Source organism: Phalacrocorax aristotelis, chromosome 1 (genome assembly GCF_949628215.1).
Source record: "Phalacrocorax aristotelis chromosome 1, bGulAri2.1, whole genome shotgun sequence".
Classification (NCBI taxonomy): domain Eukaryota; kingdom Metazoa; phylum Chordata; class Aves; order Suliformes; family Phalacrocoracidae; genus Phalacrocorax; species Phalacrocorax aristotelis.
Window position 1 is genome coordinate 133,403,793 of NC_134276.1, and position 27,967 is coordinate 133,431,759.

The 27,967-nt window shown below is 38.9% G+C and overlaps 2 protein-coding genes across 2 annotated transcripts in view; one reads left to right on the forward strand and one right to left on the reverse strand.

The window, feature by feature from the left end:
• LOC142064139 (transient receptor potential cation channel subfamily V member 6-like) overlaps nucleotides 1-27,860 on the forward strand; it is a 31,495-nt gene extending 3,635 nt beyond the window's left edge. The window contains exons 2-15 of the mRNA XM_075108758.1: nucleotides 7,518-7,615; nucleotides 8,163-8,285; nucleotides 9,234-9,374; nucleotides 9,797-9,895; nucleotides 10,115-10,290; nucleotides 11,161-11,307; nucleotides 17,113-17,325; nucleotides 17,658-17,744; nucleotides 18,893-18,969; nucleotides 19,275-19,440; nucleotides 19,726-19,792; nucleotides 20,376-20,644; nucleotides 21,706-21,812; nucleotides 23,280-27,860. Coding sequence (XP_074964859.1) covers nucleotides 7,518-7,615; nucleotides 8,163-8,285; nucleotides 9,234-9,374; nucleotides 9,797-9,895; nucleotides 10,115-10,290; nucleotides 11,161-11,307; nucleotides 17,113-17,325; nucleotides 17,658-17,744; nucleotides 18,893-18,969; nucleotides 19,275-19,440; nucleotides 19,726-19,792; nucleotides 20,376-20,644; nucleotides 21,706-21,812; nucleotides 23,280-23,553 — 2,044 coding nt within the window. The 3' untranslated portion in view covers nucleotides 23,554-27,860. The remainder of the gene's footprint in view (nucleotides 1-7,517; nucleotides 7,616-8,162; nucleotides 8,286-9,233; nucleotides 9,375-9,796; nucleotides 9,896-10,114; nucleotides 10,291-11,160; nucleotides 11,308-17,112; nucleotides 17,326-17,657; nucleotides 17,745-18,892; nucleotides 18,970-19,274; nucleotides 19,441-19,725; nucleotides 19,793-20,375; nucleotides 20,645-21,705; nucleotides 21,813-23,279) is intronic.
• The window catches only part of LOC142064168 (ephrin type-B receptor 5), a 315,634-nt gene that overhangs the window by 155,324 nt on the left and 132,343 nt on the right, over nucleotides 1-27,967 (reverse strand). The gene's annotated exons all lie outside the window — the stretch shown is intronic.

The following is a 27,967-nucleotide window of genomic DNA, read 5'->3' on the forward strand; positions in this document are numbered from 1 at the left end:
AGTGCCAGGGACAGTGGTCACATCTCATATGTCCTTTCTAGCATTATCTTTGGAAGTAAAGTCTGTGATCTACATAGCCTGGAGCTTATGAACATAAAAACCCAACATAGTTCATAATCATGGGAAACATGGAGATAAATACTTATGAAAACTCAGGCCTGATAGAGGTGAAGAGGAATCACATGCCTGTCACAGTCTAATAGATCTTCCAGAAATTATGACAGCCACTGCTTGTTTTATTTTAGCCTGGCTTTCAGTGTAAGAGGTTCTAAGGAAATGTGAAACAAATCTTTCAAGCATGTAATTTCAGAAATTCCACCATATAAGAATTGCACTGTTCATAAAAAATAACTAAAATAAATTACAGCAAACGAGTACATGGATCCAGGACAATTATGTTATATTTTTCTTTCTGCTATTGACTGCCTCTATAACTTTGATTGATGAATTATCTTCTATGTGTCTCTTCTTTTTCTCAATTGCTGCTTAGGGATTAGTGGTATCCCCTGGCCTTTGTGGGATGGTCTAATGACAGTAAAACATTTAACTTGTGTGGTACATTAAAAAAAAAACAACACAAGAACAAACCAAAGCTTTTTTATACATTAATTAACTAGAGAAATCTGTGCTATGAGAAATAATGCATTAGAGGTTCTTGGGACAATTTGCATAACTTACACAGAGCTATGGTAATTTAAAACTTGTTGCAATAAAAACTTTATATCCCCTTTAGTTTCTAAATTTTTTGTGGCTCTTTAGTCTCACAGATATATTAGTGCAGTGCTTTGCTTACCCTGAAAACAAACATGGCAAAAATAAACAGTATCTTAGCCTAATGCTATTAAACTGAGTTCCTGAAGAGCTGTACAGGGACACAGAGAGCCTTCAGCTTCTAGACTAATCTTTCTCAAGCTGGTAATGAATGAGAGATGTCACTGTAGTTTTGCTGTTCATTTGTCTAAACAACATTACTGAGTTTTTAGTGCACAAATTAATGTAGGACTATCCTGTTTTAAAATCCACAATGCCTGTCAGTATTAATTAGTTCCTTTGCTCCCAACAGTGGCAGTGAAATAAAGATGCCAGCTCCCAGTTCCACCACTTCACTTGTAATATGTTTCAATAACAGTACTTCTGAGTGGTCAAGATGCAAAGAACAGCCTGTAGGAAACTCTGCTGCTGCATGTAAAATAAAGTCAAAGGCATCATTGGCAGGATTTCTGGTCTTTTCTTATGCTGTTACACCTTCATCCTACAAAAATTTTGACTCTAATAATGGAGGACAAGCCTCCTTAATTTCACAAGTGTAAAGGTCCTCCAGAACTCACATTTTCCCAACAATTCACAGACATACACACATCTGACATCAGTACCTAAGATGTGGCTTAGGCTCACAGATTTAGGAAGCTATTTTCCTTAAACTTGGCTAAAAGTTTTCTTGTGAAGAAGTAAACATAAAATTTGTCATCTGAAAAAAATCACCTCAAATTAAAAAGTTGTTAAAGAAAACTAAGTAGACACAGGGTGAGGAACACAACCTAGAATAATACTGCAAGAAAATCTGTATTGAAGAGGGTTGTAAGGTTTATGCAGGATGAGGTTATGCTTCAGACAGAAAAAAATAGTTTTATTAATAGCTCAGTGATAATAAATAATAATTAACATCTGCTGAACTGTTAATCCAGTTCTAGTATAAGATTATTCTTAGGATAGTCCCAGATGCAGAATTTTAAAAAGGAGATTAATGCAAGGAGATCGCCCTGCTGGAGGTGATGGAGCAAGATTTCTATTGCTTAATGTGGTAGACAGCTAAACATCTGAAGGGTTAAATCTTCCCTGTCAGTTTCTCGCATAGTAGCATTGGCAATTAGTAACCTATTTATTTCCAGAGAAATGCTGTTTACTGTCAGCTGAGGGGGCTTTGACATACATGCACAAGAGGTTCCAGTTAATTTGCTGAAGAAATTTTCTAACCCTGTCCCTGTGTTGATTGTCCAAGCCCCTGTTATCTGCCTGCTTTTCACTTTGTGATATTGCTTCCTAAGTCATTCTTCATCATCCTGTTAGATGATTGCATTGATTCTCTTTCTGGCTGGCTAGTTTCCTCTGAGCACTCTTCTGCTTTCACAGAATCACTGAATCACAAAATGGTAGGGGTTGGAAGGGACCTCTGAAGATCATCTTGTCCAACACCCCTGCTTGAGCAGGGACACCTACAGCAAGGGGCACAGGAACGCATCCAGGCAGGTTTTGAATGTCTCCAGGGAAGGAGACTCCACAACCTCCCCAGGCAGCCTGTTCCACTGCTCTGTCACCCTCACAGTAAAGCAGTTTTTTCCATATTGAGGTGGAGCTTCCTGTGTTCCAACTTATACCCATTGCCCCTTGTCCTGTTATTGGGAACTATTGAAAAGAGCCCAGTCCCATTGCCCTGACACCCACCCTTTAGATATTTATAGGTATTTATTAAATCCCCCCTCAGTCTTCTCTTCTCCAGGCCAAACAAACCCCAGTCTCTCAGCCTTTCGTCATAAGGAAAGATGCTCCAGTCCCCAGTCATCTTCGTAGCTCTCCGCTGGACTTGGTTGAGCAGTTCCACGTCCTTCTTAAACTGGGGGGCCCAAAACTGGACACAGTACTCCAAATGTGGTCTCACTAGGTCAGAGTAGAGGAGAAGGATAACCTCTTTCAATTTGCTGGCCACACTCCTTTTAATGCACACTTCTTTTAATCCTTTTAATGTTTTCCTGAAGTCTTGCACAAATTTACATAAACATACTAGCAGAAAGAAGGGAGATGAATCTCCTTTGGCAATTTCATGATGGACTGTTGAGCATGGATATTCTGAGCAGCACAGCAGGGAAAGAAAGAAAGCTGAAATAATATCCTGCTGATGAATTTACAGTTTGGTTAAAAAGAATTGTTTTAGACCCTCATTCACTGACATAGCTATGTGGATAAAGCATGGAGCCAGCAGATGCCTAGCTTAAACTAGAGCAAACGATAGGAAAGTTCTGTTCCGTGAATGACTCTTGTAGTAGAATGTCAGAAGGGAAGGAAAGAGGAGAACGAGATGCTCCATTGCACCTCTGGTGAACTCAGTCTTGAAAAAGAAGCTTCAGAATTGTTGTTGTCCAGCCAGTTCATATATTTAAAATATTGTTTTAAAATAATAACCCTATATATCCAAATGCTTCTTTTTATAACATATTTAAGACTTATGGACTTTGCATTGCATTTTTTATGTCTTCGTAAGTGTAATGTGCAGGTGCACTCCAAAAGAAATGCTTAAGTAGCTGTAAATCCAAAAGAGTACCTATTACAAGCAGAAAGTGCTTGTGAAATCCTTAACCTTGTTTAAAACTATTTTATATTACTCCCTCAGTCAGAATCTGACCTACATTCTATCTTCTCTTTTATTTACAATGGATTTTCAGGTGTTCCTGATTTTGCCCTCACCTATATTGAAAAAAACTCACAGCTTCCTGAGCATATTGAATCATCTGCTAAGAAAACTGACTGATAGTAATGCATGATCAAAGCTTACTAAGTGCCTCAACACAGCTACATTCCTTAGCTCAGTAAGAAGAACCCAGGAGCACTTCCAGGTGGATACTGTTGAGGTTTCATTGCCCATCAGAACTACTAGTTAGCTGTGTAGCTGTGCTTGCCCTAAACTGATCCTATAAGGCAATATCAGTACTGCCTGGTGTTACAGACCTAACCTAGCTGTCTAAACTAGGAGCTTAGTGTCCCTTGATTCCATAGCCAATGAAGAGAATGATTTAGAACAGGAGCTTAACTAAGATATGCTGAAGTGTCTTCTCAGAGTGTCTAAATAGGTCTCTGCTGAATCATTCACTGAAAGCCATCCTCTCCATCCAGTGACATATTGATACTTTACAGAAACTGAGCATCTACTGTAGGCAGCTCTGTTAAGAGACTAAGTTACAGATTTTACCTGCTGCTGCTTTGACACACAGGAACTAGAGTTGTAAAATGTAGATTTCATGCTATCTTTGGTTAGGAAGAAAATTGGTTAAATACACAGAAAAAGAAACTAAAAAGTTTTCAAGGTTCTAGGTTCAGGTGACATTATTTTTTTATCTTACTAAATATGGCTCACCTAGCACTTGACATTGTATACTCAGCATATTGCTATAATGTATTAAAATGATAATTATAGTGATATGTTTTAAATGAGAGTGAAATGTTTCCCAATTATGGGACAGAAAATTATATGAGAGTAAAAGCATATGGTATAAACATGTAAGCCATGGCTCTTTGAGGCATCAGAGGCAGTGTGCCATTACATTTGCCAACACTTCTGGGTTCTTCACCAGCTTGCTGTTTGGCCTGGGATGTCTGATTCTTTAAGCCCAGTTGGAGGTTCCTACAATAAGTAGAAAGGTTTGACAATTTTGCCCTAAATTTCTGAAAGCTGAGTAGAGTAGTTATTAGGTGTCTCCCTCTTAGCAGGCTTGTAATTTAATTAGTTGTTTACAAGGGCTTTAGAGAATTTTGTGAGAAAGGTATTGTGTTTGTGTCCTCCCACATTGTCTCTTGCCCAATCCTTCCTCCTCTCTGAGGTCATTTGAGTGATAAAGGCCTACTCAGTAAAGGATCAACATACTAATTGTAGCATTGTTTATAACATTGAAACTCCACCTCCTTCCCACTTCCTGCCTCTGAAACTTATATTCTCTATGAACAGAGCCTTTTCCAGCCAAAGTAATGGCAGAGGTGGCAAGCTTGCTTCACTGGTATTGAGTCTTACAACTTTTGCTCAGAGTGCCTCTTTATTTTGTTCCTATTTGTCTGAACCTAGATGCAATATTCACATAAAATCATCTTGTTATTAGCAACTAATACAATTGATGAATGAGTAAGCTAAAGAAGAAGTACTTCTCAAAGCAGCAAGGCTAGGAGCTTGAAGGACACATAACAATATCTGAGATTAGCTCCCTGGTTTGTTCAGGATGGTTCTTTGTATTCTTTATGTTTTTATTTCTCCTCTGTTCTCCAGCATCTTCCTAGTCTAGTTTCTAGTGACTTAGATGATGGGGTGCTGTTAGTGTCAGGAAATGCTCCTTTTATGGGATAATTAATACAATCTTCAGTTATGCTTTTATTACTTGTAGCCAATGCCCATTAATTTACACTTATTAAAAGGATTCCTATTTATCTGTGTAATTCTGATACTTCTCTTTGTTTTGCATTATCCCCCAAGTTCTCTCAAGTGTGTCAGTGTCTTTCTGCTGTAAAGGTGTGCAGAACTCACACATTTCAGGTGGATTAAATCCAGAGATAATGGCATATCAAAAAAAATTTTTTTTTTCTTCAAGATTCTATTGTTCATAAAAGAATATTTTAAAGCAAGAAATATATATTTCTGTAAGGCACAGAATTTGTTACCTATTTTCCTATGGTTTCATTGTTAAATTATCCTATACATAATAAGCACAAGTTCTTAGAAAACATTTTGTGTAATGAGCCATTTATACTCTCTTTCTGTGATGTGGGATTTCTTGTGGCTTATAATAGAGTTATATTCATAGATATTGTGTTCTAACATCAGTGTCATCACTTAATGCAAAACACCTACTACTTTATATAGTATTTGTCCTATAAACTGAATCTGCAAAATCTTGTAACTAAATAATACCAGAATACAAGGAATAAATCAGGGACATCACAAGGAGAAAGCATTCAATATATCTCCAGGTATATGGTAAGACTAATATATTTGCCTCACATGTTTTTTTTTTTTTTTGTGTGTGTGTGAGGTTAGTCTCACAAATCCAGTCATCCAGTCATTCAGTCTATTGGTAGTTGTTGGATTGTAGTAAAAGGACAGACTAGTGTTGATAGGAAAATGAGGGCTGACATTCTCCTTGTTAATATTAGCTTGAATTTGTCCTTGTTCTACTGTGTTCCTTAGATTTATTCCACACCACACATTACAGCTTGACCAGAGCCACGCTAGATAACTGAGAACAAATTAAATGTCTGTACTACACAAAAGCACATGTGAGATAAAAATGCAAAATTTGGCTCTAAACAGAGATCTAAAACTGAACTTATCTTATTTGGAGAGAGGAATCTCATTCTATTTCATACTGGAAATTCATGAGATGTAGGCTATTTCTTTGGGTTTGAGGGTCTTTCTTCCCCTTAAATCTTTAGCTCCTGAACTTGGGCTACTTAGAATTCTTTATCTGTATAAAACCGAGAATCAAACAACCCCACCCCAAAAACTTTTTATGAATTATAAGAATAATATTAAAATATTCAAGGATAACAGAATTTTTTACCCCAAATTAGTATATTTTGTTCTATTTTTTTGTGATTTTTGGCCAACTCATTATTTTTAATATTGGCAAAGCTTATTTGGGTGCTGAGCAAACAGGCATTGCAGGTAGCTCTGCACCCTCCCTTCAGGTACTTATACACATTGATAAGAACCCTACCTGAACCTTCTCTTCTCCAGGCTCAACAGTTCCAGCTCTCTCAGCCTTTCCTCATATGACAGATGCTCCAGTCCCATAATTATCTTTGTTGCCCTTTGCTGACCTCTCGCGCGTAGGTCCATGTGTCTTTTGTACTGAGGATCCTAGGACTCCTGATATGGCCTTATCAGAGCTGAGTGTGTGTGTGTATCACCTCCCTTGACCTGCTGTTTGCATCAAAGTACCTTGCTGTCGTGAAGTTTGGTGACCGTACTTGTAAATTCTTCATCAGCCCCAAAGGATCTACTGAAATAACCCAGAGTCTCATGGAAGACCCAAGGGCATTCTTCAACTATAAGTGAACCATTCAGTCTGGAACATGTTCGATGGCATGCTCCCTCTCAGGACAGGCATACATTTCAGTTCTCAACAATTTCCTCAATTTTCTCTGCATCAGAAGAAGAAGTAGTATAGCTTTCAAATTTTTCCACATAACTTTGTATGATAAGGAACTACATTTCAGAGCTCATTCTTTTATGACATGGAAAGTATTGCTATGACACAGGGGAATTCTTGCTTGCATTTTTTCTTTTCCATCCATTATAGAAGTAATTCAGATGCTGACCCTTTTTTAATTTATTGTGCTGTGTAAAAAAATTGCTGGCTTATTTCTGGCTCCTGAGATAACTAATCTACTGGCAGGAGGGTTATCAAGTGACCCACCATTTGCTATCTTTTGTGCCTCAAAATGTGGGCTATGTAAAGCAGAAACATTTTGGTTATTCATTTCTCCTATCCTTCCCTTTGCTGCTACCATATGTTTAAGCATCAGTAAGTCAAGAGGCGGTGAACTACCTGGGTTTTTAGCACTGCATTTGTCTGGTTTTGACGGTTCTTCGGTTTGTTTTTTTTTTTGCATTCAAAAAATACCTCAGGTGGTAGGTGTGCATTATTGATCTTTCAGAGAAAATGTTGAAGATACATACTGTCTCAAGCAAAGACCATGCTAGCTCTGGAGAGAGGTACTATGTGTTTGTGTTTCTTATCAACCACTTTTCTTGACTACAGGATATGGGAATCCCCACTCCTCCAGGCTGCCAAAGAGAACAACCTCCCAGCCATTAGGAAACTTCTCACTGATGGATCATGTGATATCTATCAGAGAGGTAACTTGATTATTTGTGACAAATGGTTTTCTGTGGAAGGCAAGAGACTGCTCCAGTGAGTAGAGTAGTATGTTTGTTAATTTGCTAAAACATTTGTGATAGCAAACTTAACTACTTAACTGTATGTCAGCAGCTTTGTAACAAAGTGAGCTTTCTAAGTTGGAGAACTCATCAAACCCTAAAGGAATGGTGAAGATCAGAGGTTTACAGCTTGAATGGGATTTTTTTTCTAAAGGCACCAAGGGAGGTGGTTTACTGTGGAAGGTGGTCGGTGGAAGGGCTATGTGCTCATTCACTTTATGCCTAAGTCTGCTGTCACTTACAAACACCTGAAGTCTCTGTTCAGCTTTCAGATTTTGATGGGGTGAAAGGCAGACACTGTGCGGTAATGTGACTGTTACCATGTCATATGGTGAGGTGGCACCTGGCAGTACTCAAGGGAGAACCTAGCACGGCGATAATTCTCCACCCAGATAAATCCATTTCTGCTTTTGGCCCATGTAGCTGAATGTCTAGATGACTCACATGCTTCTCCTACTGTTTTTAGGTGCAGTGGGGGAGACCGCCCTTCATGTTGCTGCCTTGTATGATAACGTAGAGGCCGCAGTGACTCTGATGGAAGCAGCTCCTGAGCTTGTCAATGAGACAGTGACATCAGAGCTCTATGAAGGTAACATCTCAGGGAATGAGGATGGGCAGGATTCTCTGCAGGGGAAGGGAGGAAGTACTACCTGTGCATTTAGGAAAGTGATTTATACTGCTTCTGGTTCAATATATTGCTAAACCGTTACATAGCAAAACCAACATACAAATGGCTCCTGACCATTTGTGCAAGGTGGAGTTATATTAAACCCAAGCATATACATGTGCAAAAATGCAAATGCGTAATTGACAACCCCTTAACACAGGTGGGCCTGTTGGCTATAGTGGGGTTGCAAGGATATGCACAGTTTGCTTTCTGCCATAGTCATGTGTAACAAAGAGGATACCTACCTGATTTCCTCTGAAAGGAGAAAAAATGGTCCTTGGTTGACAAAGAATAGGGATTAAAAACAAATGTGGCCACTGCTTTTGAGTCTAGACTCCGAGCCAGGTTTTCAAAGAATGGTTCTGACTGACTGCACAGAAATGCCAGAGAGGATCCTGAAACAGCTAAAATAATAATGATGGGAGTTTAAAAACTCTGATACCTAGTTTGATGAATTAAAGCAAGTCTTCTTTGGGAGCTTTGTCTTGACCTGGCCTTCATGTCCCATGAAGGAAAGCATGGTCCTTTCTGAGAGACAAGAACTTTCAGCGTGCTTCCTGGAAGAGTGTGGCATGTCTTGTTTTCCCACAGAACAAATTTAGAAAGTGCATCCTGTTGGGGTTTTTTGGCAGGTTGTAAAGTTAGTTTTCATGAATTCATAAAAGGTTTAAATAGAATGAGACCTCTGGAAAATCTGTAGTCCAGCCTTCTGTACACAGCAGGGATAGGTTCAAAGCTAAATTGTATAGCCAGTATGGAAGCAGTTCTAAAAAACTTAGATTTACCATGAGTGAAATGTGAGCTGCAGGCTACTAATCAGCCTGAAGTTGCTTTCCTGGAAGGCAAAGTTTTTCTTTCTGTGTCTTACAGGGCAGACAGCTCTCCACATTGCAGCAGTGAACCAGAACATCCCTTTGGTGAAGGCTTTACTCAAGAGAGGGGCCAATGCTTGCACAGCACAGGCCACAGGGCACTTCTTCAGGCGCAGCTCCCAGAATCTTCTCTATTTTGGTACAGCTTTAACTTCTTCCATTGCTGCTATGGGAGGGAACCAGCAGAGTGTTGGGGGAATATAAGGGTGGCTTGCTTTAGTCCTCATCTAAACCAGATAAACAGAGACTCCTGTATAATTCTTGCATAAGAATTATAATTTAATTTCTTCCTAGCAGCATATACTGCAACCTACTTGTCAACCTTCTTATGAAGATAATCTGAAAAGAATACCTCTTCCTTTTAGTGTTGTGTTTGGCAGGTCTTCTTTTCCTTTCTGAGTAGGATGAGAAGTGGGGCAGGAAATTTACAGGTTAACTGAAGTAATTCTTCCTTTCATAACCTCTGGCTCCATAGCATGGATAGCTTTCCCTCAGTGTGCTTCAGCCTCTCCTGCCTCCTGTGGTCTTAATGTTGTTTCTCCCCATTCCTTTTTTTTTCAGGAGAGCATGTTTTATCATTTGCTGCCTGTGTGGGAAATGAGGAAATTGTACAGTTGCTCATTGAAAATGGAGCTGACATTAGAGCTCAAGATTATCTGGGTATGTGCTGTGGGACCTAGTGAATTGCATACAGTGGATGTGGACACTTTAAATCAGACTCTGTCATCTGTCAATGCACATATTTTTCACTCATTACAAACAGCTGTGGGATGAGGGACATGAGGAGAATTAAAGCCAGTTAATGACATCAGTCAATTGCCAGTCTTTGCACAGGGCTGGGCTATTCCATATACTTTATCTGGTCTGCTTCTTTCATAGGTAACACTGTTCTTCACATCCTGGTTCTCCAACCTAATAAAACGTTTGCCTGCCACATGTACAGCCTGATACTTTCCTATGACAGGAACAAAGAGGGACCAGGATCACTTGAATTGATTCCTAACAATGCGGGGCTTACTCCGTTCAAACTGGCTGGAGTTGAGGGCAACACTGTGGTGAGTTTAAATGACACAGTTGCCACCATATAAAAGAAGTTATTCAGAAATGGAGAACTTGAAATAACATCCAGACCAAGTGAGTCTGTGGATGTTCTTAGTGGGTAGAAGATACATAACACGTCCTTCTTTTTTTTTTGCCAGAAGTCTCATGTAGGACCAGAAAACCTGTAAAAGAAATCTCTTTATCCTAATGAAAGAAATGAGTGTTTAAAGAACAGATCTTTTGACCCAATTTTTGAAGCATCTGAGTTAAACAAGTATTAACGGAAGAGCCACCACAAGTAATTTTTTAAAAATCTGTCTGAAATTATTGTCTTTGTTGTCTAGATTTTGTTACCCTAAGGTGGCACACAGGAAACTTCTTTGGGTATCCACAGACATTTATTCATAGTGAAGAACTCAATATTTAATGTAAACTCTCATCCTTCCTCTTAACAAAAACACGAAGATGGTTAGTGTTTCTTCTGTAGATCCACAAAGGACAGGATCATTTCCCTTGACACATCTCTTTCCATATAAATTGTAGGATAGTGTAAAAGAATTTTTTTTCCAATCAACATGCAACTCCATATGAAATATATTGTCAAAATGTATAACTGTGTCAACTTTAGCAGTTTGATTAGAATTTTGAATAAAAATCACTCATCATCAAGCATGAGCTAATAATTAAATAGGAGTCAGAAAAAGGTCTTCCACTTCTTAACCTGCTATAATTGTTCCCGAGAGATAGGAGAACTACAACAACTACCAAGTTCAAGGAAAATACATTGTAATTAAGGGGTTTTAACAACCTTATTTATTTTCATTCCAAATACACTATATACTGGAAAACTTCTGATATCCTCCACCCCTTCCTTTTCTCCTCAGATGTTTCAGTACCTTATGCAGAAGCGGAAGCACAGTCTCTGGACCTTTGGCCCCTTGACCACTGTGCTCTATGATCTCACAGAGATTGACTCCTGGGCTGAAGATCAGTCGTTCCTTGAGCTCATTGTCTCAACCAAGAAGAGAGAGGTACTGTGGGCACCACAGTTTTTTTAATGTGCAGACCATGTCAATTATAAAAGAAGAATAATAAGTTTGAAGGTTCAAGCTCTTTTATGTTATTTGTAGAGCGTGGGCTTTGTACCATATGCTGCAGGGAATACATGAAACGTAGCAGCTTTTCAATGATCTGGCTATGTCTGATGCTTTACACACAGTTTCTTTTGAAGTGTAAAACTTGCAGACTTGAAATTGAAAGAACTTAGTATAGGCAAGCTACAGGAAATTACATTGTGTGATTCAGTAAATGATTCTCTCTCCTTTACCAGCTTTCTATAACTGTGAGACTAACTCTCACAATGTCCCTGTAAGACATGACTGTGACTATGTCCAAAAATCCTAAACCAGAATGCATTTTAAAACCACTCATTATTATTCTTCCCTTCATTTAATGACATTCCTTGTCCAGGTTATGACTCAAAACAAAGTAGGCAAATTATCTCTGCTGTAGGCTCAAAAACTTGTAAAGGGGTCACTAAGATAAAAATAGTAGAATAAACTTAGACATATCTGCTTAAGACTTTCAAGGCCTTATCAGTTGTCATCTCCTTAAATGATCTTAACAGGACAGGAAATGAATCAGAAGAAGACACTTTAACTAGCGTAATTCTACCCATCTTGTATTATTTCCATCTATCAATATTTTAGTCAAACTTCTCTTACAAAAGTTTCAGCTACTGGAGAGCTTTCCATAATGTGGAGGATGTCTATGAAACTTCCATTTGCTTTTATTTAAAATCCTCTAAATTTCTATGTGTGGCATTGCGTATGGAAATTCAGGGAAAAGAAGTCTATGTCAAAAAAATAAAACAACTTTAGAAGTTGTCCAGCAGACAAAACCATAATCTTAAAAGAAAGAAGAATATTGTGCCTCTGCCTTCTCCCAAAACACATAGTGCATGCAGATCCTAGATTCCTAATTTCAGAGGATATGTCCCCAAAGACCATGAGATATAATGATTTTTTTATTTTCCAGAATGCTCTTAAATATGAGTAATTGCAATTTTTGTATGCATAAATAGAAATTCTTTTTTGTATTTGGTTATATTTGGTCAAAAATGTTTGCTGTCTCCTCTAGAAGGATGCAGTGTGTCACCCCATCCTATCATACCCTCCCAGTCCAGTATTGGACTAGAGTAGCCTCTTTAGGCCCCAGTCAGAAGCAGGTTCTTCTTGTATTAAGGATACATGCAAATAGGTACTAAGATATATTTTCTGACCCTTAAGTGGATGAAAAGTGGCAAAATAGAAGGGAACTAAGCTACAGGAAGATTATAGTAAGCTTCTAAAAATATATAATCCTTTTGAAAATGAAATTTACTGTCCTATGCAAAGAATTCCATATTCTACACAATACAGAACACCTAAGGGTACCTAGCTAGGTTCATTATCTCTCACTTCCTTTTGATCCTTTAGGATATTTCTTAGGCCATTCAAGAGTCATGCCCATTTACTGAAACATACATATTCCTTGCACTTCATGCAACCTGTCTTTGGCTGACTTAGAGGAAACCGGGCAGTGTAGCAAAAGAAGCAAAAGAAGGAAAGCATCTAGTGTGTAATAAGAAGTTTTCCTTTAAAGTAACCCACTTTGACTTACATCTCCTTCTTGCTTATTGCAGTGGTCCCCTAAACATTACAATAGGGAGTAGGTCTAGAAGTATTTAATAAAATGTGTGAATCAATTTCATAAGCAAGGTGTAAAGTACACCCTGTTTGTCCTACTTTTGCTCTAAGCATCAGTCTTCTAGCAGAGCTGAAGGCTTGATATAGATGATTCAATTAAGTTTCACCCAGGTAATAACACAGAAACTTAAAATGTAATATTTTTACATAAGCCATGGAGCTTTAGACAAGTGTTAATCTCATTTGGAAAAATGTTCCAGTTTTCTTATCCTAATTATCTGATACAAAATATGTGTATTGCTGTATTAACAGGAATGTTCTGTCATCCTCAGTTTTATGTTCCCACACACAACAAAAACATTTCAAAGGTTTATCAGATAAGTTTTAGTTGCTAGTCTTTTGTTTTACCCTCAAGATGCCATCAGAACTAAGGCTAATTTCCAATCAATTGTATATATGCCTTTATTTCCCAGAAAAGGCCTCGTTAATGTTTTGGCGCTGGGTTGGCAACCTGAGAAAGGATTCTTGGAAAAGTAGCTTATTGCTCATGGGAACTCTGCATATGTTCTGTGAGAATGGCCAAATAAATTATTCCCTTTTCTATAAGTGGAGAAACTGCAAATAATATAACACTGACTGTCTTAAAGTCGATGAATCCAGCTGCTTTTGACTACCTCTGGAGTAGATCAAGCCCCTTGACCTACGAAGCAAACTTTGATCCTCCATAAATATACCAGCCATAGTATTGTTTCTAGACTTTGAGTATTTACATGTTCTACTTACATCAATATAAATTACTCTTCCACATAGGGAAGACAAACAAAGGACTACAGGCTCATGCTTTAATTGTAGGAAACCATTACAATTTCAGCTTCAGTTCAGCTATACTGATTTCTTCCAGACTGGGAATGGACCCTAAACAGTTATAATGAGATGACAGAAAAACACAAAAAGGGTCCATGCTGATTTTCTGGGCTTGCAGGCAGCAATAAACAAAATATCTTCGTTTTACATTCACTTTAACAGAATCTGGCTTATAACTGCATGAAAAACAAAATTTTGTTTTGAAAATACTTCAAGGCAATCCATTTGATTCCAAAGTAGAGTTCTAGCTCTTCAACTACTGCAGATCTTGGAGGCTATGACAACCTAAGTCAGTATCATCCATCCACTTTGAAAATAACACCTGTTATTTCTGTGGACATACTTTGCAGTGGGACTCTGTAGTTTATTACCACAAGGGAATCACAGCCAAATTTTTCAGAAGAACTCAGTATGAAAAGACCCTAATAGTCTCTATTCCATTTAATTCATATCAACAGAGTGCTCCTGTCACTACGGTGTTGAATACATCCCAATAGTGCATTACATACTAAAATTAACATCTCTCCCATGTGGTTCATTTTTTCTTCACAGACTAGTTTATTAAGCAAAGCATCTAGTTTTGGGTGGGTCGAGAGTGATTACTTTTTTGCACAAAATATCGTGTGCTCATATTGGACAAATTAAGCTAAAGAAGTGCACTAGGCCTAGGTTCGTCCCATCTGATTTTTGTCATCCAGGTATTTAATTAAGGAATACAGATTCACTAAGTTTTACATGTGGTTGACAGAGAAATGCAAGTAACTTAGTAACTCCAGAGGGTAATTTAGATCTTAGGTGAGCTGTATGGCAGTCTGTAGGACCCTATTGCCTACAAGGAGAGAACTCTTAGGATACCACATCACTAGTGAACACACCTCCTTTAGGTGCCTGAAGTCATGTTATGGGGTTACTTGTAGTAGGCATACTCTTAAGGATATAGATGAAGCAAAGTTTGTAGGAAGAAGTAATGGCATTTATTAGGTAGTTCATGTAGCTACAATTTCATCTTGCCCTAGGAAAACAGTTTAAAAGAGTGGAGTGACATTGATTTTCCAAGTTTTATAGTTATCCCAGCAGCAAATCAGTAGATTCACTCAGAGGCATAGATTAGCAACATTCAACATAGGAAAAGATGTTGAATTCTTTTTCCCCGTATCATGTCACTGTATTTTCTTTGTCCTTTGTACACATGTGTACAAATCAAACAGATAGACCATGAAGACACTTAAGAAAATTTCTGAATTCTTCTTGGTTTTTTTTAATGGAACTCTATGATAGGAGAGGATTCTTCCCTCCATTGCTCATAACTCCATTGCTCTTACTTTTTATAGACCCTCTTTGTCACTTCTAAAACTTTGGTCTTAACTTCTTTTGATGAAGCTTTCTCTTTCTATAGAATTCCTCAGCTACACAGTATGTATGGATACATGCAGATCTTTGTCAGAAACAGAGCCCCAGCTTACAGAGCAGTGCTACTTTTCATATCATGCAAGATGCTCTCTGAAGCTTCTGTTTATTCCTGGAAACATATGTGGCCTTCTAGATATATTTGAGCTGCACCACTGAGATTTTAAAAAGACAACTCAAACTTTGAATATAATATAAATAATCTAGGGGAATTAAGTTGAAAGAGCCTTCCCCCCCAATATATCTCACTGCGGGTATACTGCAGTTTTTATCACTATAGCTGAATGGTGAAAACTTTTGAAAATCCAGTCCATTAACAGGCTGCATTTAGACCAAAATAAAGGAACTTTGGAAATCTTTCCAAAGTCCTCTTAGTTGCCTGCTAAATCAAGGTAATATCAGTGTCAGTTTTTCAAAAAGAGCTAATGTTCTAAAGGACCTTTTGATACGTTTCCTAGAGATTAAGTTTCCACAAATGCTAGTGAAGTTGACAGAATTGGCTGCTGAAACCAATGTTAACTCACATGTATAAATGCAGAACTCCCATTTGGACAAAAAACATAGAGTGAATTTCACAAGGTTGCTTTTTGTTTTTTTCTGTAGCTGAAAATAGAATCCAAACGATCATATTTTCAATTTGTCATGGTTTAACCCCAACTGGCACCTAAGCACCACAGAGCTGCTTGCTCACTCCCCTGTGGTGGGATGGGGGAGAGAATCAGAAGGGTAAAAGTGAGAAAATTCATGGGTGCAGATAAAGAAAGTTTAATAGGCAAAGCAAAAGCCATGCATGCAAGCCAACTAAAAAAGGAGTTATTTCACTACTTCCCATGGGCAGGCAGGTGTTCAGCCATCTCCAGGAAAGCAGGGCTCCATCACATGTAATGGATACTTGGGAAGACAAATGCCATGACTCTGAACATGACCCCTTTCCTTCTTCTTCCCTCAGCTTTGTATGCTGAGCATGACATTGTATGGTATGGAATATCCCTTTGGTCAGTTGGGGTCATCTGCCCCAGCTGTGTCCTCTCCCAGCTTCTTGTGCACCCCCAGCCTACTTGCTGGTGTGGGAAGCAGAAAAGGCCTTGACTCTATGCAAGCACTGCTCAGCAGTAATGGAAACATCCCTGTATTATCAACACTGTTTTCAGCACAAATCCCAAATATAGCCTTATACTAGCTACTATGAAGAAAATTAACTCTATCCCAGCTGAAACCAGCACATGATTGTATGTTCTAATAATGATGTATATTTTGCACAGAGAAGAGTATCTGCCTGCTGTGAAGTACACTGTGCTGCCTTGCTTAACACAAAATAGTCTTCAAAATTTATTCCAGTTATAGCAAAAGACAATTCATTCACTGAGGTAGTTTTGTATGTATTTGAATCCTTAGAGTTCACAGGATTTATTTATTTCTGATACTGTAAAGTTAGCCCACCTTTAATATGTATATATCTTAATATAGTTTATTATTATTACTACTAATAATAGGAAGAATACATTTTATTTTCTGCAATGTATCCTCATATATTTTCATTCATGGACCTAGATCATAGGCCTGAGGTCTGTCTCAAACGTTTGTATGCATTCAGTCCTACACAGAGAACAATAACATGCTTCTCTTGCACTTCCCATTGGTACCTAAAAGCTGTTCTCTGCAGGATATATTTTCTACTCATTTTCAAAGCTCTTGACTGGCAAACTGAACAAATCCAAACCCACATGAGCATTCCATTTTTGCAAAATAAATTCAGTTTCATAATGCTGAATAGAATAGGAGAGAATAGTTTGTTAACAGTCTCCCAGGAACAGTGTGAATGATGCTTATAAACAATGTCCTTATGGCAATAAACTCCTTCCTTCTTATCTTTCTCAGGCACGCCAGATCTTGGACCTAACACCTGTGAAGGAGCTGGTGAGCCTGAAGTGGAATATGTATGGTCGTCCCTATTTCTGTTTCCTGGCTTTATTCTATATACTCTACATGGTCTGCTTCACTATGTGCTGTGTCTACCGACCACTGAAACTGCGAACAGGCAACAAAACAAGCAGCAGAGACAATACAATCTATGTCCAGAAAATGCTGCAGGTACTGTGTCTATAGGAGTCAGGGCTGCATAGACAGCATCGGGCAGTTCTAATCTAATCTGCTTAACTGGAAAGCCCAAGTCTTTCCCAGTTGCCAGCTATTGCAGCTGTCCTCCTTCTTTCTTTCTGCCAGCAGACCTTTGTCAGTGAAGAACATGGAGTATGCTTTGTTCTCTGTTGCTGGGGCTGGGCTGGTTCCTGTGGCCTTGTCAGGCCGAGTCATGTTTATTACACTAGTAGTGGGCCTTCTTTTCCCCCATCTTTTTCTTTAATTTCCTTTCACTCCCTTTAAAATTTAATTTTAATTTCCTTTCACTCTTTTTTTTTTTTCAGGAATCGTATATGACATATGAGGATGAGCTGAGGCTGGTGGGGGAGCTGATCACAATCATTGGAGCTGTAGTGATTTTGATACTTGAGGTAAGAGAAACAGTGAGCTATATAGTCTTGAGTTTAATCAAGACAGATTTTACTTACTATACAAACATGACTTTGTGCTCACAACTTGGTAGGGGTTATTTGCTTAGTCTAAGTGCTTTGATATATGCCTAGGCAATAACACTGTCAACAGTATCTATTGGATGAAACAGAGATTGCGACAACATTCTAGTAAAACTCCAGGTGTGGGAGAAGCAACTAGAAGGACTGGCCATGCTATCAAATACTATCTGCAGGGTAATGCCACAGTTCCCATTAGCACCATCTGTGGGTCCAGCTGAATCCCAGCTGCTGCGTGAGAGTCTTAGAGATTCTTCACCTAGCACCCCTAAATACTCATGTGTTTAGGGGTGCTGGCTGAAGTGATTTCTGTGCATACACAGAAAAGTTTATATTTCATTTGAGATCAGTGACTGTATGAGCTTATAACAGGAGCCTTATGCAACCAGAGTTCTGAGGTGGACGTGTTCTGGTGTTCTCCTTGCCATGAAGTCTCCAAAAAACCTCAGAAGTTCTTTAAATTAAAACAAATACATCCCCCACTTTATTATAATATGAAATAGAATAGAAGACTGAAATTTTTATATGAGAAAGTTCAAATGACCATGCCAGGGTGAAGTAAAATGGGGCTTGTAAACAGTTTTCTCTTTGCTCATATATGTTCCAGAAGGACAGGTCCTTTTTCCTGTGTTTGGTCAGGAATCTGGGGCTACACTACAACTAACACAGTGAGTCTGAATTATAACAAACTCCTTTGATTCCCCAAGAAGGCCTTTGTTGTCTTCACTTCTGAGATTCAGCTGTTTGTCTGGTCTCCTATTAGTAATGTATATGAACTTCAGGTTCACAGCGCTCTGCTGCAACATCTCTGTGCCACATACCAACGTCTCTCAATCTACCCAAGTGTTCTTAGATTTTCCAGCAATCTCTGCCACATCCAGAGAGGGGGCCACCTGACTCAATCATTCAGTTTTTAAAGTAATGTAGGAATCAAACTGTGAACCAGCAAACAAAGCAGATGCAGCTGGCTCCAAGATCCTGTGAATATTGGTGGTTACCATGACATTTAACAGTATAATGGAATCCATCTAAGTCCTAAAGTCAGGACTCCTAAAGGATGTCTTTCTTAGATCCCAGATATCCTTAGAGTTGGAGCAGCAAAATACTTTGGACAGACCATCCTAGGAGGGCCTTTTCACATAATTGTGTAAGTACACCACTTTTAAAGTCTAATAAATACATTGTTCCTCATTTTCCCCACTGCTGACTTTTGCCAGATGATTAAATTTATTAATTCTTTTAGAGTATTCCTTCTCTTGATTTACTTCTCTTACTGGCTTAGCTGGTGTGTAGGAAGCCAGGCGAGTAGACAGGTAGAGTTCATAGTGCTGAGAGGTCTCCGCCTATGGGACTGGTGGCTATATGTGTCTGTCTTGGAATTTTTGAAAAGAAAAGAAAAATTATGGTAATATTACTTTAATGCGCTTTTTTTCACTGTCTTTTGTTTTGCAGCATCACATATGCTTGCATGATTCTAGTAACCATGGTGATGCGTCTCACTAGCACAACTGGTGAGGTGGTGCCCATGTCCTTTGCCCTGGTGCTAGGATGGTGCAACGTCATGTACTTTGCACGAGGCTTCCAGATGCTCGGACCCTTTACCATCATGATCCAGAAGGTATAAGACACAACAAAATATGGGTTTGTTGCACACATCCTGACACCCCTTTGCAGATAGGGAGAATTGAAAGAATACATTTTCCTTCCTCACAACTAGCATTAGAGGCAAATGGACAAGTACTTTTCTGCACAGAAGGTTTGGAACTTTAACATTCTCTCTTTAGGGCAGAAGTTCCCTTTAGTCCACTCATAGTCTTCAAATCTGGAAAATGGTTTACATAGGGTTGTACTGTGGCTTGGTGGGACAGTTGGGCCTTATGGCAGCTCCGTCTTTGCTCTACAGATGATATTTGGAGATCTTATGCGCTTTTGCTGGCTCATGGCTGTGGTGATACTAGGCTTTGCATCAGGTGAGTCTCCAAAAGGGAAACAGCATTATGTTAGCCCTGTCAACTTCTTTAGTATGAATTAAGTGTGTGGGTTTTGTTTTATTCTCAGGTTGCCCTTTGAGTTAGCTGGCAAAGGTAGTGATGATGTATAGCTTCTATTTCTTTGAGCATGGTCACTTTACAGTACTGATATCTGTTCTCATTAATTTGGTTTTCAATTCTTGGTGTTTCTAGGATAATAGAAATTAGAACAATCCAGATAATTCCACATATATGAAAGTCAAGGTTTAAAAACATACTGCACTTATCATATTTGTCTCTGGAAAATTAGGTGAACATACATAGCTATATTATATCCTTGAGGAAGAAAATATCATTATTTTGAGAGCAAATAAATAATCAGAGTAATTCTGAGTCATTTTATAATGGATACCTGTGATTCTAGTCAGGGAGTTGTCTTTGTTATGCTGGTATTGCACATGCAGCTCCTTCCCAGACCACTTTGTATTGTCAGCATTTCTCATAGGACCCTGTTGTTGCTCTTGGAATGTGATTCTCGTTGCTAATTACTCTCTCTCTTTTTTCCCCCATTATTTTCCTCTAGCTTTTTACATCATCTTCCAGACAGAGAACCCTGAAAACCTCGGGCAGTTCTACAACTATCCCATGTCCTTGTTCACCACCTTTGAACTGTTCCTCACTATCATTGACGGCCCTGCAAACTATGATGTGGACCTGCCCTTTATGTACAGTGTGGTATATTTTGCCTTCGCCATCATTGCCACCCTTCTTATGCTCAACTTGTTAATTGCCATGATGGGTGACACTCACTGGAGAGTGGCTCATGAACGGGATGAGCTCTGGAGAGCCCAGGTAATCTAATTTAGGTGCCAGGGGGTTTGCTAAAAGTCCACGGAAAATGTGCTAGACAGTGCAATTACTTACTCTGCCATCTGTGCTCTAAAGAAGGTGCTTTAAAAGGTTTCCCTGGCTTTCACTTTTCTCAGGGGTTAATACAATAAGCCATGTACTTTTAATTCTGTTTTACAGTTTCTGTATATGAGCCACTAAATTTCTTTCATCCTTTCTATGAGCCTGAAGTCTCTAAGTGCAAGACTACTCTTCTGCACATCTTCCCATGTGAAACTGTCTTCCAGTGTACTTTTGCTATGTGGGTATTCCTACCGATTTTCAAATAGCAGCTAGAAGCCCATCCAGACTTTCTTGTCCATCCTATGTCTCCCTAGCTGTTTGCTCCTTACACATGGTATCTCTGGTTAAATAGAATTAAAGTTGCATCTTTTTCTACAAGCCACATTTCTGTGTAACTGAGAGTTAAATTATAATTATAGGGATTGACTTGAGGGGAGATAGAATGCAAGGCAATGATTACAAGTAGGCCAGTAATATCTTTATATCCATTAAGAGAACTTGGCATGACTCTTTAGCTCAAAAGGCAAAAAAATTCAATCAGATTAGTTATATAGCTGCTCAACAAGTAATCCATTTCCTAGTATTTTTCTGTGAGAAAGCGATAAGTCAAATGGTTAAACGTAGTTGTGCAGCCACGTTGGTAAGTTCTGATGATAGTCAATCAGAAGTCAAAGAGATAAATACTGTCCTCTAGCTTGCAAATTAATTACCCTACTTGTTGCCATCAGGTATAAAAGGAAGGAAATTTAACAGTGTTTTAAAAGCACCATTGCTTCCTCAAAACATGGCACAGTTAGGACTAAAATAGTGAATTTATTTGAACTATAGTGAATTATTAGAACTATGATAAACAGAATATTGACTTTATGATTTTTCCTCATTACATATGGAGCTGTAATGAAGTATGGTGATGGGTCAGTACTCATGAAACTGATTATTTTGAAAGAGAGTCTGATAAGTTTCTAATTCATCTGAGTTCTTTCTTGTTTTTGACTCTAAAGGTTGTCGCTACTACTGTCATGCTGGAGCGGAAACTGCCACGGTGTCTTTGGCCTCGCTCTGGAATTTGTGGGCGGGAGTATGGGCTAGGGGACCGATGGTATCTCAGGTGAGTTCTCTTCTAGTGTGTGCACATAAGGATCCCAGAAGAAGAATCCAGTATATGGATGTTAATAAAGAGCCTTGCCAGTGTCCTGGGGAGGAGTGTTTGGAGTCCTTCCTTCCCGAATACAGACACCAATCCGTTTTCTGCCTGTGACTGATAGACAAGCACTGTTCCCCTCAGAAAGCTCTGCTGTGCAATTCCTTGCGAAATCTGCTGATGTTTTCTTATCCAGTAGTCACAGGAGATAGACACCAGAAATTGCATGGATTATAAGGCCTGAATTTTTCTTTCAAACTTTCATAGCAAGTATCACAAGGCTTCATTGCTGTGCTTGGTTGGCTGCCCTACTTGTCCCTGTAAGATGCATGAAATGGCAGAGGCAGAATCAATCAATTAGGCATTTAGAAGCAATGAACTGCACTACGGTTGATTAAAAAACAGAAAAGGAATAATTAAAGGCAAGATTTCTTTCTTGCATGAACCTAGTAACTATATTATACTTTGCAAAGACTGCATCAGGTGGCAAAGTGTTAGGTCTAGGATTTCAGTTTAGGCACTGAAATAACAATCTGTAGTCTAGATAACACTAGATTCCTCATTATTTCTGGCTTTATTTATAACAGGATGAGAAAAGATTAAACTTTGTTTGGGCATGTCTTTCCTAACTGTGTCATCTTTTGCTGATAAATCCAGAAGGGGGAGTGGTGGCTGTATGAAACAGGACTTTCTGCAGGTTTTAGCAGAGAAATGCACCTTCTGGATGTTCACATTTGCTGGGCAGAACAAGCAGACCTAAAGTGGTACCAATATGCAACACCTTCAGTCCAAGGTGCAGAGTATAACTTTGCAAGAGCAATATCCCAGCAACAATTCTTCATTGGATGTATGAGAAAAGAGTGTTGGTGTGATCCAGTTCTATCAAATTACATGTATGTTCATTGCATGTATTGTGGGATAGTATTTCAGAAAAGAAGTTATAAGTAACATAAAGAAGGGTTGGTAGAAGTGAATAAAAGTTCAGCAAAAGGTAAGTGACATCCTGAGGCTAGCAACCATGGAGTATCAGAGGAGGAAAGACAAGAACAAAGGAAATGGATTAATATACACATATATACAAAGGATCTGGAGCTAGAGTGAGGTGGAGTAGGTCTGCCAATAGCTTACAGCTGGCAAAGTGGAAAGGGCAAATCATGACTGGGAAATGAGTTAGAGGACAGGAAACCATGGGCAGGTAAATGTACTGAAGTCAATGACAGGGATTAAGGTCTAGGAGATAATTGTGTGCTATCAGCTGCTAGCACCATGCCTATAATCAGTTTCCTGTTTCTGTATAGATTTTCTGGCATGTCTGGGCATTCCAGACAACAGGCATATTTTTGGGAGGGGCTCGCTGCTTGTGGCTGCTTGGTTTTGCTGATAAACCAGTAAGTTTCTACTTAATTCAGTTTATGCTTTTTAATCCTCTTACAGAGTTGAAGACAGGGTTGATCCCAACAAACACAAGATGATGCGATACACAGAAGCTTTTAAGGCTCAGGACAGGGATAACTATGGCAAAGGTCTAGAAAAGCTGGAAATCAATAGGAACATCCTGGACAACAAGAAACCATCTGCTCTGTCGTTGTCACGGAGCATATCGAGGACTAGTTCTCACCATGGCTGGGAGATCCTGAGGCGCAACACCTTCCACCAACTTCGTGGAGAGGTTGGTCATGCCCTGGAAGAGGAGGTCTATGATGTCTAAGAAGCCTGTGTTTTTACTCCACAGCATGGAGTGCTTTTGCCACAGCGGTTGTCTTTTCCAACTGTTCATACGCACTGCAGCATGCTACACACATTCGTCAGCCTTGAAGAACTCTGATGACGAACAGTTCATGAACAGTTCATGGCATCTATGCTATGATAGATGAATGCAGTCTTTTCTCTCCTACTTTTAAGTGTCCCTGCTGTTGCACTAATACTTGCACCAAGTTGGTGGGCTTGTTGATCTAAGGCCTGTGGTGGTTTGTTATGCTTTGTAATGTCCTACAGAAATGAGCAAAAGACAGCAATGGAATTTCATCCATTTACAAAGAAGTGAGCAGTAAGCCCTCTCCCAGACTGTACATACAATATAATCTCTCCCTCCAGTTCCACAAAATCCCAATGCTCTCATAGCAAAGAGAAGACAGTGAAGCTCTTGGTTTATGAACGAAATAAAAACCACCCTGTAACTAAGCTCAGGAATTAAGGTAGTTGCTGACACTTTTATGATTAAAAGGACTGTAACTACTCAGCTAGCATTCAGAGCCTGAGAGATTTAGCCCTCTGAAGAAAGGCAGTCTCTATTAGCTGCATTTCAACATTGCTATCCTGGCAGGACTGTTTTGGTTTTGGTTTGGACTGGTTTTGGTTTGATTGTTTGAAGTTTTTTGGTGGTGGGGTTTTTTGGTGATGGGTGTGGTTTTTTGTTTGTTTGTTTTATTATATTGTCACATGAATGCACTTTAAGCTTTTGAAAAGAAGTGGTTGCTATTCCTGAGAGGATTCTCAAGGCTCTGAAGTGGGAACGTTTTTTCCTGATGAGAGCATGTATGACCTCATTAGGTGACTTTCAGCAGTGTGGAATTTCAGCAGAGCTATTAATGTCCCAAGTGAGCTGAAGCTGGTCTTTTGTTTTCTGTGGAAGATTAGGATTCTGAACCATAGTTATCTGACTTGTTAATGAGCCATCAAGGTTGGGTAGTGAGCTACAATATAGCACTGAAAAAATGGAGAAGAAATGTTGGATAGATGAATAAAGAGCAGTTGCAGATGCAGTTCAGAAACTGGTGCACACTCTCTCTCTGTCTCTGAAAGTCTAAAACCATCCAAAGAACAAGAGTCATCCACACAGTTCTCCTCCAGGCATGATGTTGTGCCAGTCTGTCAGTTTGTCATCTGCCTAAGGCCACTTTAAGAAAAATGGAGAAATGTTCAGAGAAATGGACTGTCATTTCAGGTTTTTTTGTATTCTCAGGAGTGTGGAGTTTCATTCCTATAGCAGAAGTGGAATGCAATCCATGGTCTTAACATTTCCTTTCAACAGGATTAGGGACAGAAACTTTGTTTTTTAAGAAACAAAAGATTATTATCTAGCACTAGATTTTGAGCCAAATCACCCTGTGATAATCAGAGCAGCTAATGAAAAAGCTGAATCCATTGGATTTCTGATTGTATTGAAATATCACAGCAAACATATCTCCTGTCTTGCAGGTGCTGTAATGACCATCATGATCTTTGCAGTTATGTATGTTTAGTTAAATGCCCTCCTTCTCTTACTTGAATGCATATTTATGCTCCAATAGAACACTGACAGAAGACTGTCTCTCTGGAATTCAGCTGCATGCTTTTGATTTCACTTATTTTGTTGAATTGAAAGTGTCACCTGGTTTCTCTCACTTAAGTATTGTCAGTCTTTCCCCAAAACCTTTGGGATTTGTACTGGTGGTCTATGGAGATAGGAACAATGTGGCACATTAACCAGAACTGTGAGTTGCTGCTGTAACTGTAGAAGAAGCTATCAGTTCTCCCCTCCTCCCTCTGGCCCCAGTATAGTAGTCTTTTCACTGATTGAAAACCTGCTGAAATACAGTTAAGATGGAGGTCCATATGGCCGTTTCTACAAAAGGGCTCCTCTTTGTGACATTATCATCATCATCATCATCATCATATTTTAAAAGATAGTTTGAAGTATAAGCTGTGTAAGTCCTGGTTCTGATTTTGTGACCTTCTTCATCACAAACTGAACAGTAATGAGAATTTTGATATTGGAACTCAAAAAAACCTATTGACATTGCAGGAGGCAGAATAGAACTCAGTTAACAGTGCTAGGCCTTTACAGATTTCTGTATCTGCTCTCCATAAAAAGAAAAGAAGTGCCTTCTCTTGTTAAATTACATTCTGTAATAGCTTTCAAACTCCTTGCACTGAACACATGCACAGAACAGCAGCAGAACTATGTGTTTTGTTTCCTCTCTTTGGAGTTGCTTAATGCAAATACGGTAGAGAATCATAAAATCATACAATTTTGGGGATTAGAAGGGACCTTTAAAGGTCACCTAGTCCAACCTCCCTGCAATAAGCAGGGGCATCTTTAACTAGATCAGGTTGCTCAGAGTCCCGTCCAACCTGACCTTGAGTGTTTCCAGGGATAGGGCATCTACCACCTCTCCGGGCAACCTGTTCCAGTGTTTCACCAACCTCATTGTAAAAAATTTAATCCTGACTGCTGTTGGAATTTGGCTTCTAGTTTCCTGAGGTGACTTGCATATTAAAAAAAAAAAATTCCTGGAAAAAGACCTTAGAGAAAAGGGGGCAGAATATTTCACCAAGAATAAATGATTTCCCAGTCTTTTTGTTGATGATGAGTGGTGCAGACCATTTTTAGCATAATTTGTTTGATCTGGAGGATAAACAGCTATAGAAGAAAATTTGAGGTGGGAAAAGTCAGCAGATATAATGGGCACACCAGAAGCTGGAAATACTAAATTTAATACGCAAATGTGGAATGCCTACCCTCTTCCATTAAGACATATACTCATGAGCTGTGCCCATGTGAACCTAAGATGATGTGGTAATAGGAGGCACTAGACTAACATTTGAGCTGGTTCAATGCAATCTGGCTCAAACTCGGAAACAGCAAAGACTACGGTCACACAAGGGCAAAGCACTTTTGCCTTATTATTCTGCATGAATGTGCTGCTTCAGGATTTGCTTAAATTTTTTGCATTTGGAGTTATATCCTAAAATTCTGAGACAGTGTTGCTCCTCCTTGCTGTTGCAAGGTGTCTTTCTTCTCCCTCCTGACAATTTTGCAATAATTTCAAAGCAAACATTCCTTTCCTCCTTGAAATTGCTAACTTCAAATTACCTTTTATGTTGCTGAACCAACTTATGAGTTTATGGTAACGTGATAAGAATGAATGTTTTGATCCAGTTGCTTGTAGTAAGATGAGAAGTATTTTGTTGAAAATAAAAATATTAAATACGTGGAGTATCTTGTCTGCTTCTTTGTGTCTGAAATAAGTACAACGGGCCAAATTTTCTGTTTGTTTCTCTAGTAGCAATCATGGACATTACCTGACAAATTGTTTGGATTGTCATGTTTGGGTCCATGTTAAATTTCTTGGATTAAAGCTGTTTTTCCACAGGAATCCACTTCAGAAATTTCTTTATACAAGATTTGTATAGAGTTTCAACTACTGATTTCCAGTTCAAAATAAGAACTATCAAAGCCCTTATTTTTTAAAGTCATTGACTGTTTAAACTACAGTACAAGCTTTTTGGAGGAAAAAATTCTTTTCATCTTGGTGGAATGACCTATTTTGGATGGTGAGGCAATAGTCCTTGCTATAGCTGCTTGCAATAAAATACACATAAGTACAGAAAGTTTTCTCAGTAATATACTTGTAAAATATGATACAGATGGCCCAGTTTGGCATGTATAATTACAGTTTGCTGAATTTGATGTTTACACCATTTCTTAAATGATAACTGTGATTTATTTTCTAGCTTGGTTAGGGGCTTCATCTTGTATTATGCATTAAATCATACCAGTACTTAAGGGGTAGCTACAAAGAAGATGGAGACTCCCTTTTTACAAGGAGTCATGTGGAGAGGACAAGGGGGAATGGACACAAGTTGCTCGTGCGGCAATTCCGATTGGACATGAGAGGGAAATTTTTCACAGTGGGGACAGTTGACCATTGGAATAGTCTCCCCAGGGAAGTGGTTGACTTGGCCACGTTGGATGCTTTCAAGAGTCATCTGGACAGGGTGCTGGGCCATCTTGTCTAGACTGCGCTCTTCCTAGAAAGGTTGGACTAGATGATCCCTGAGGTCCCTTCCAACCTGTGATTCTGTGACTCTGTGAAATCAAACAAGGCAAAGAAATGGCAAGTCAGACTAATGGGGTGAATGTTGATTAATGAATTTCCATAAACTGTGTCGAAGTGCCTTCTGCACTCTTGAGAAACTCGTCTGTAAACAGGCTTGCTTGTTTATTAGATATCAATAAAATTGCTAATATACTGAAACAATAGTTTAATTGGGCTTTGTATTTGCACTTGGTTCTTTTTTTTGTTTGCAATATCTAATAACATGTAATATGTGCTATTTTTTCAGATTTCTGTAATAAA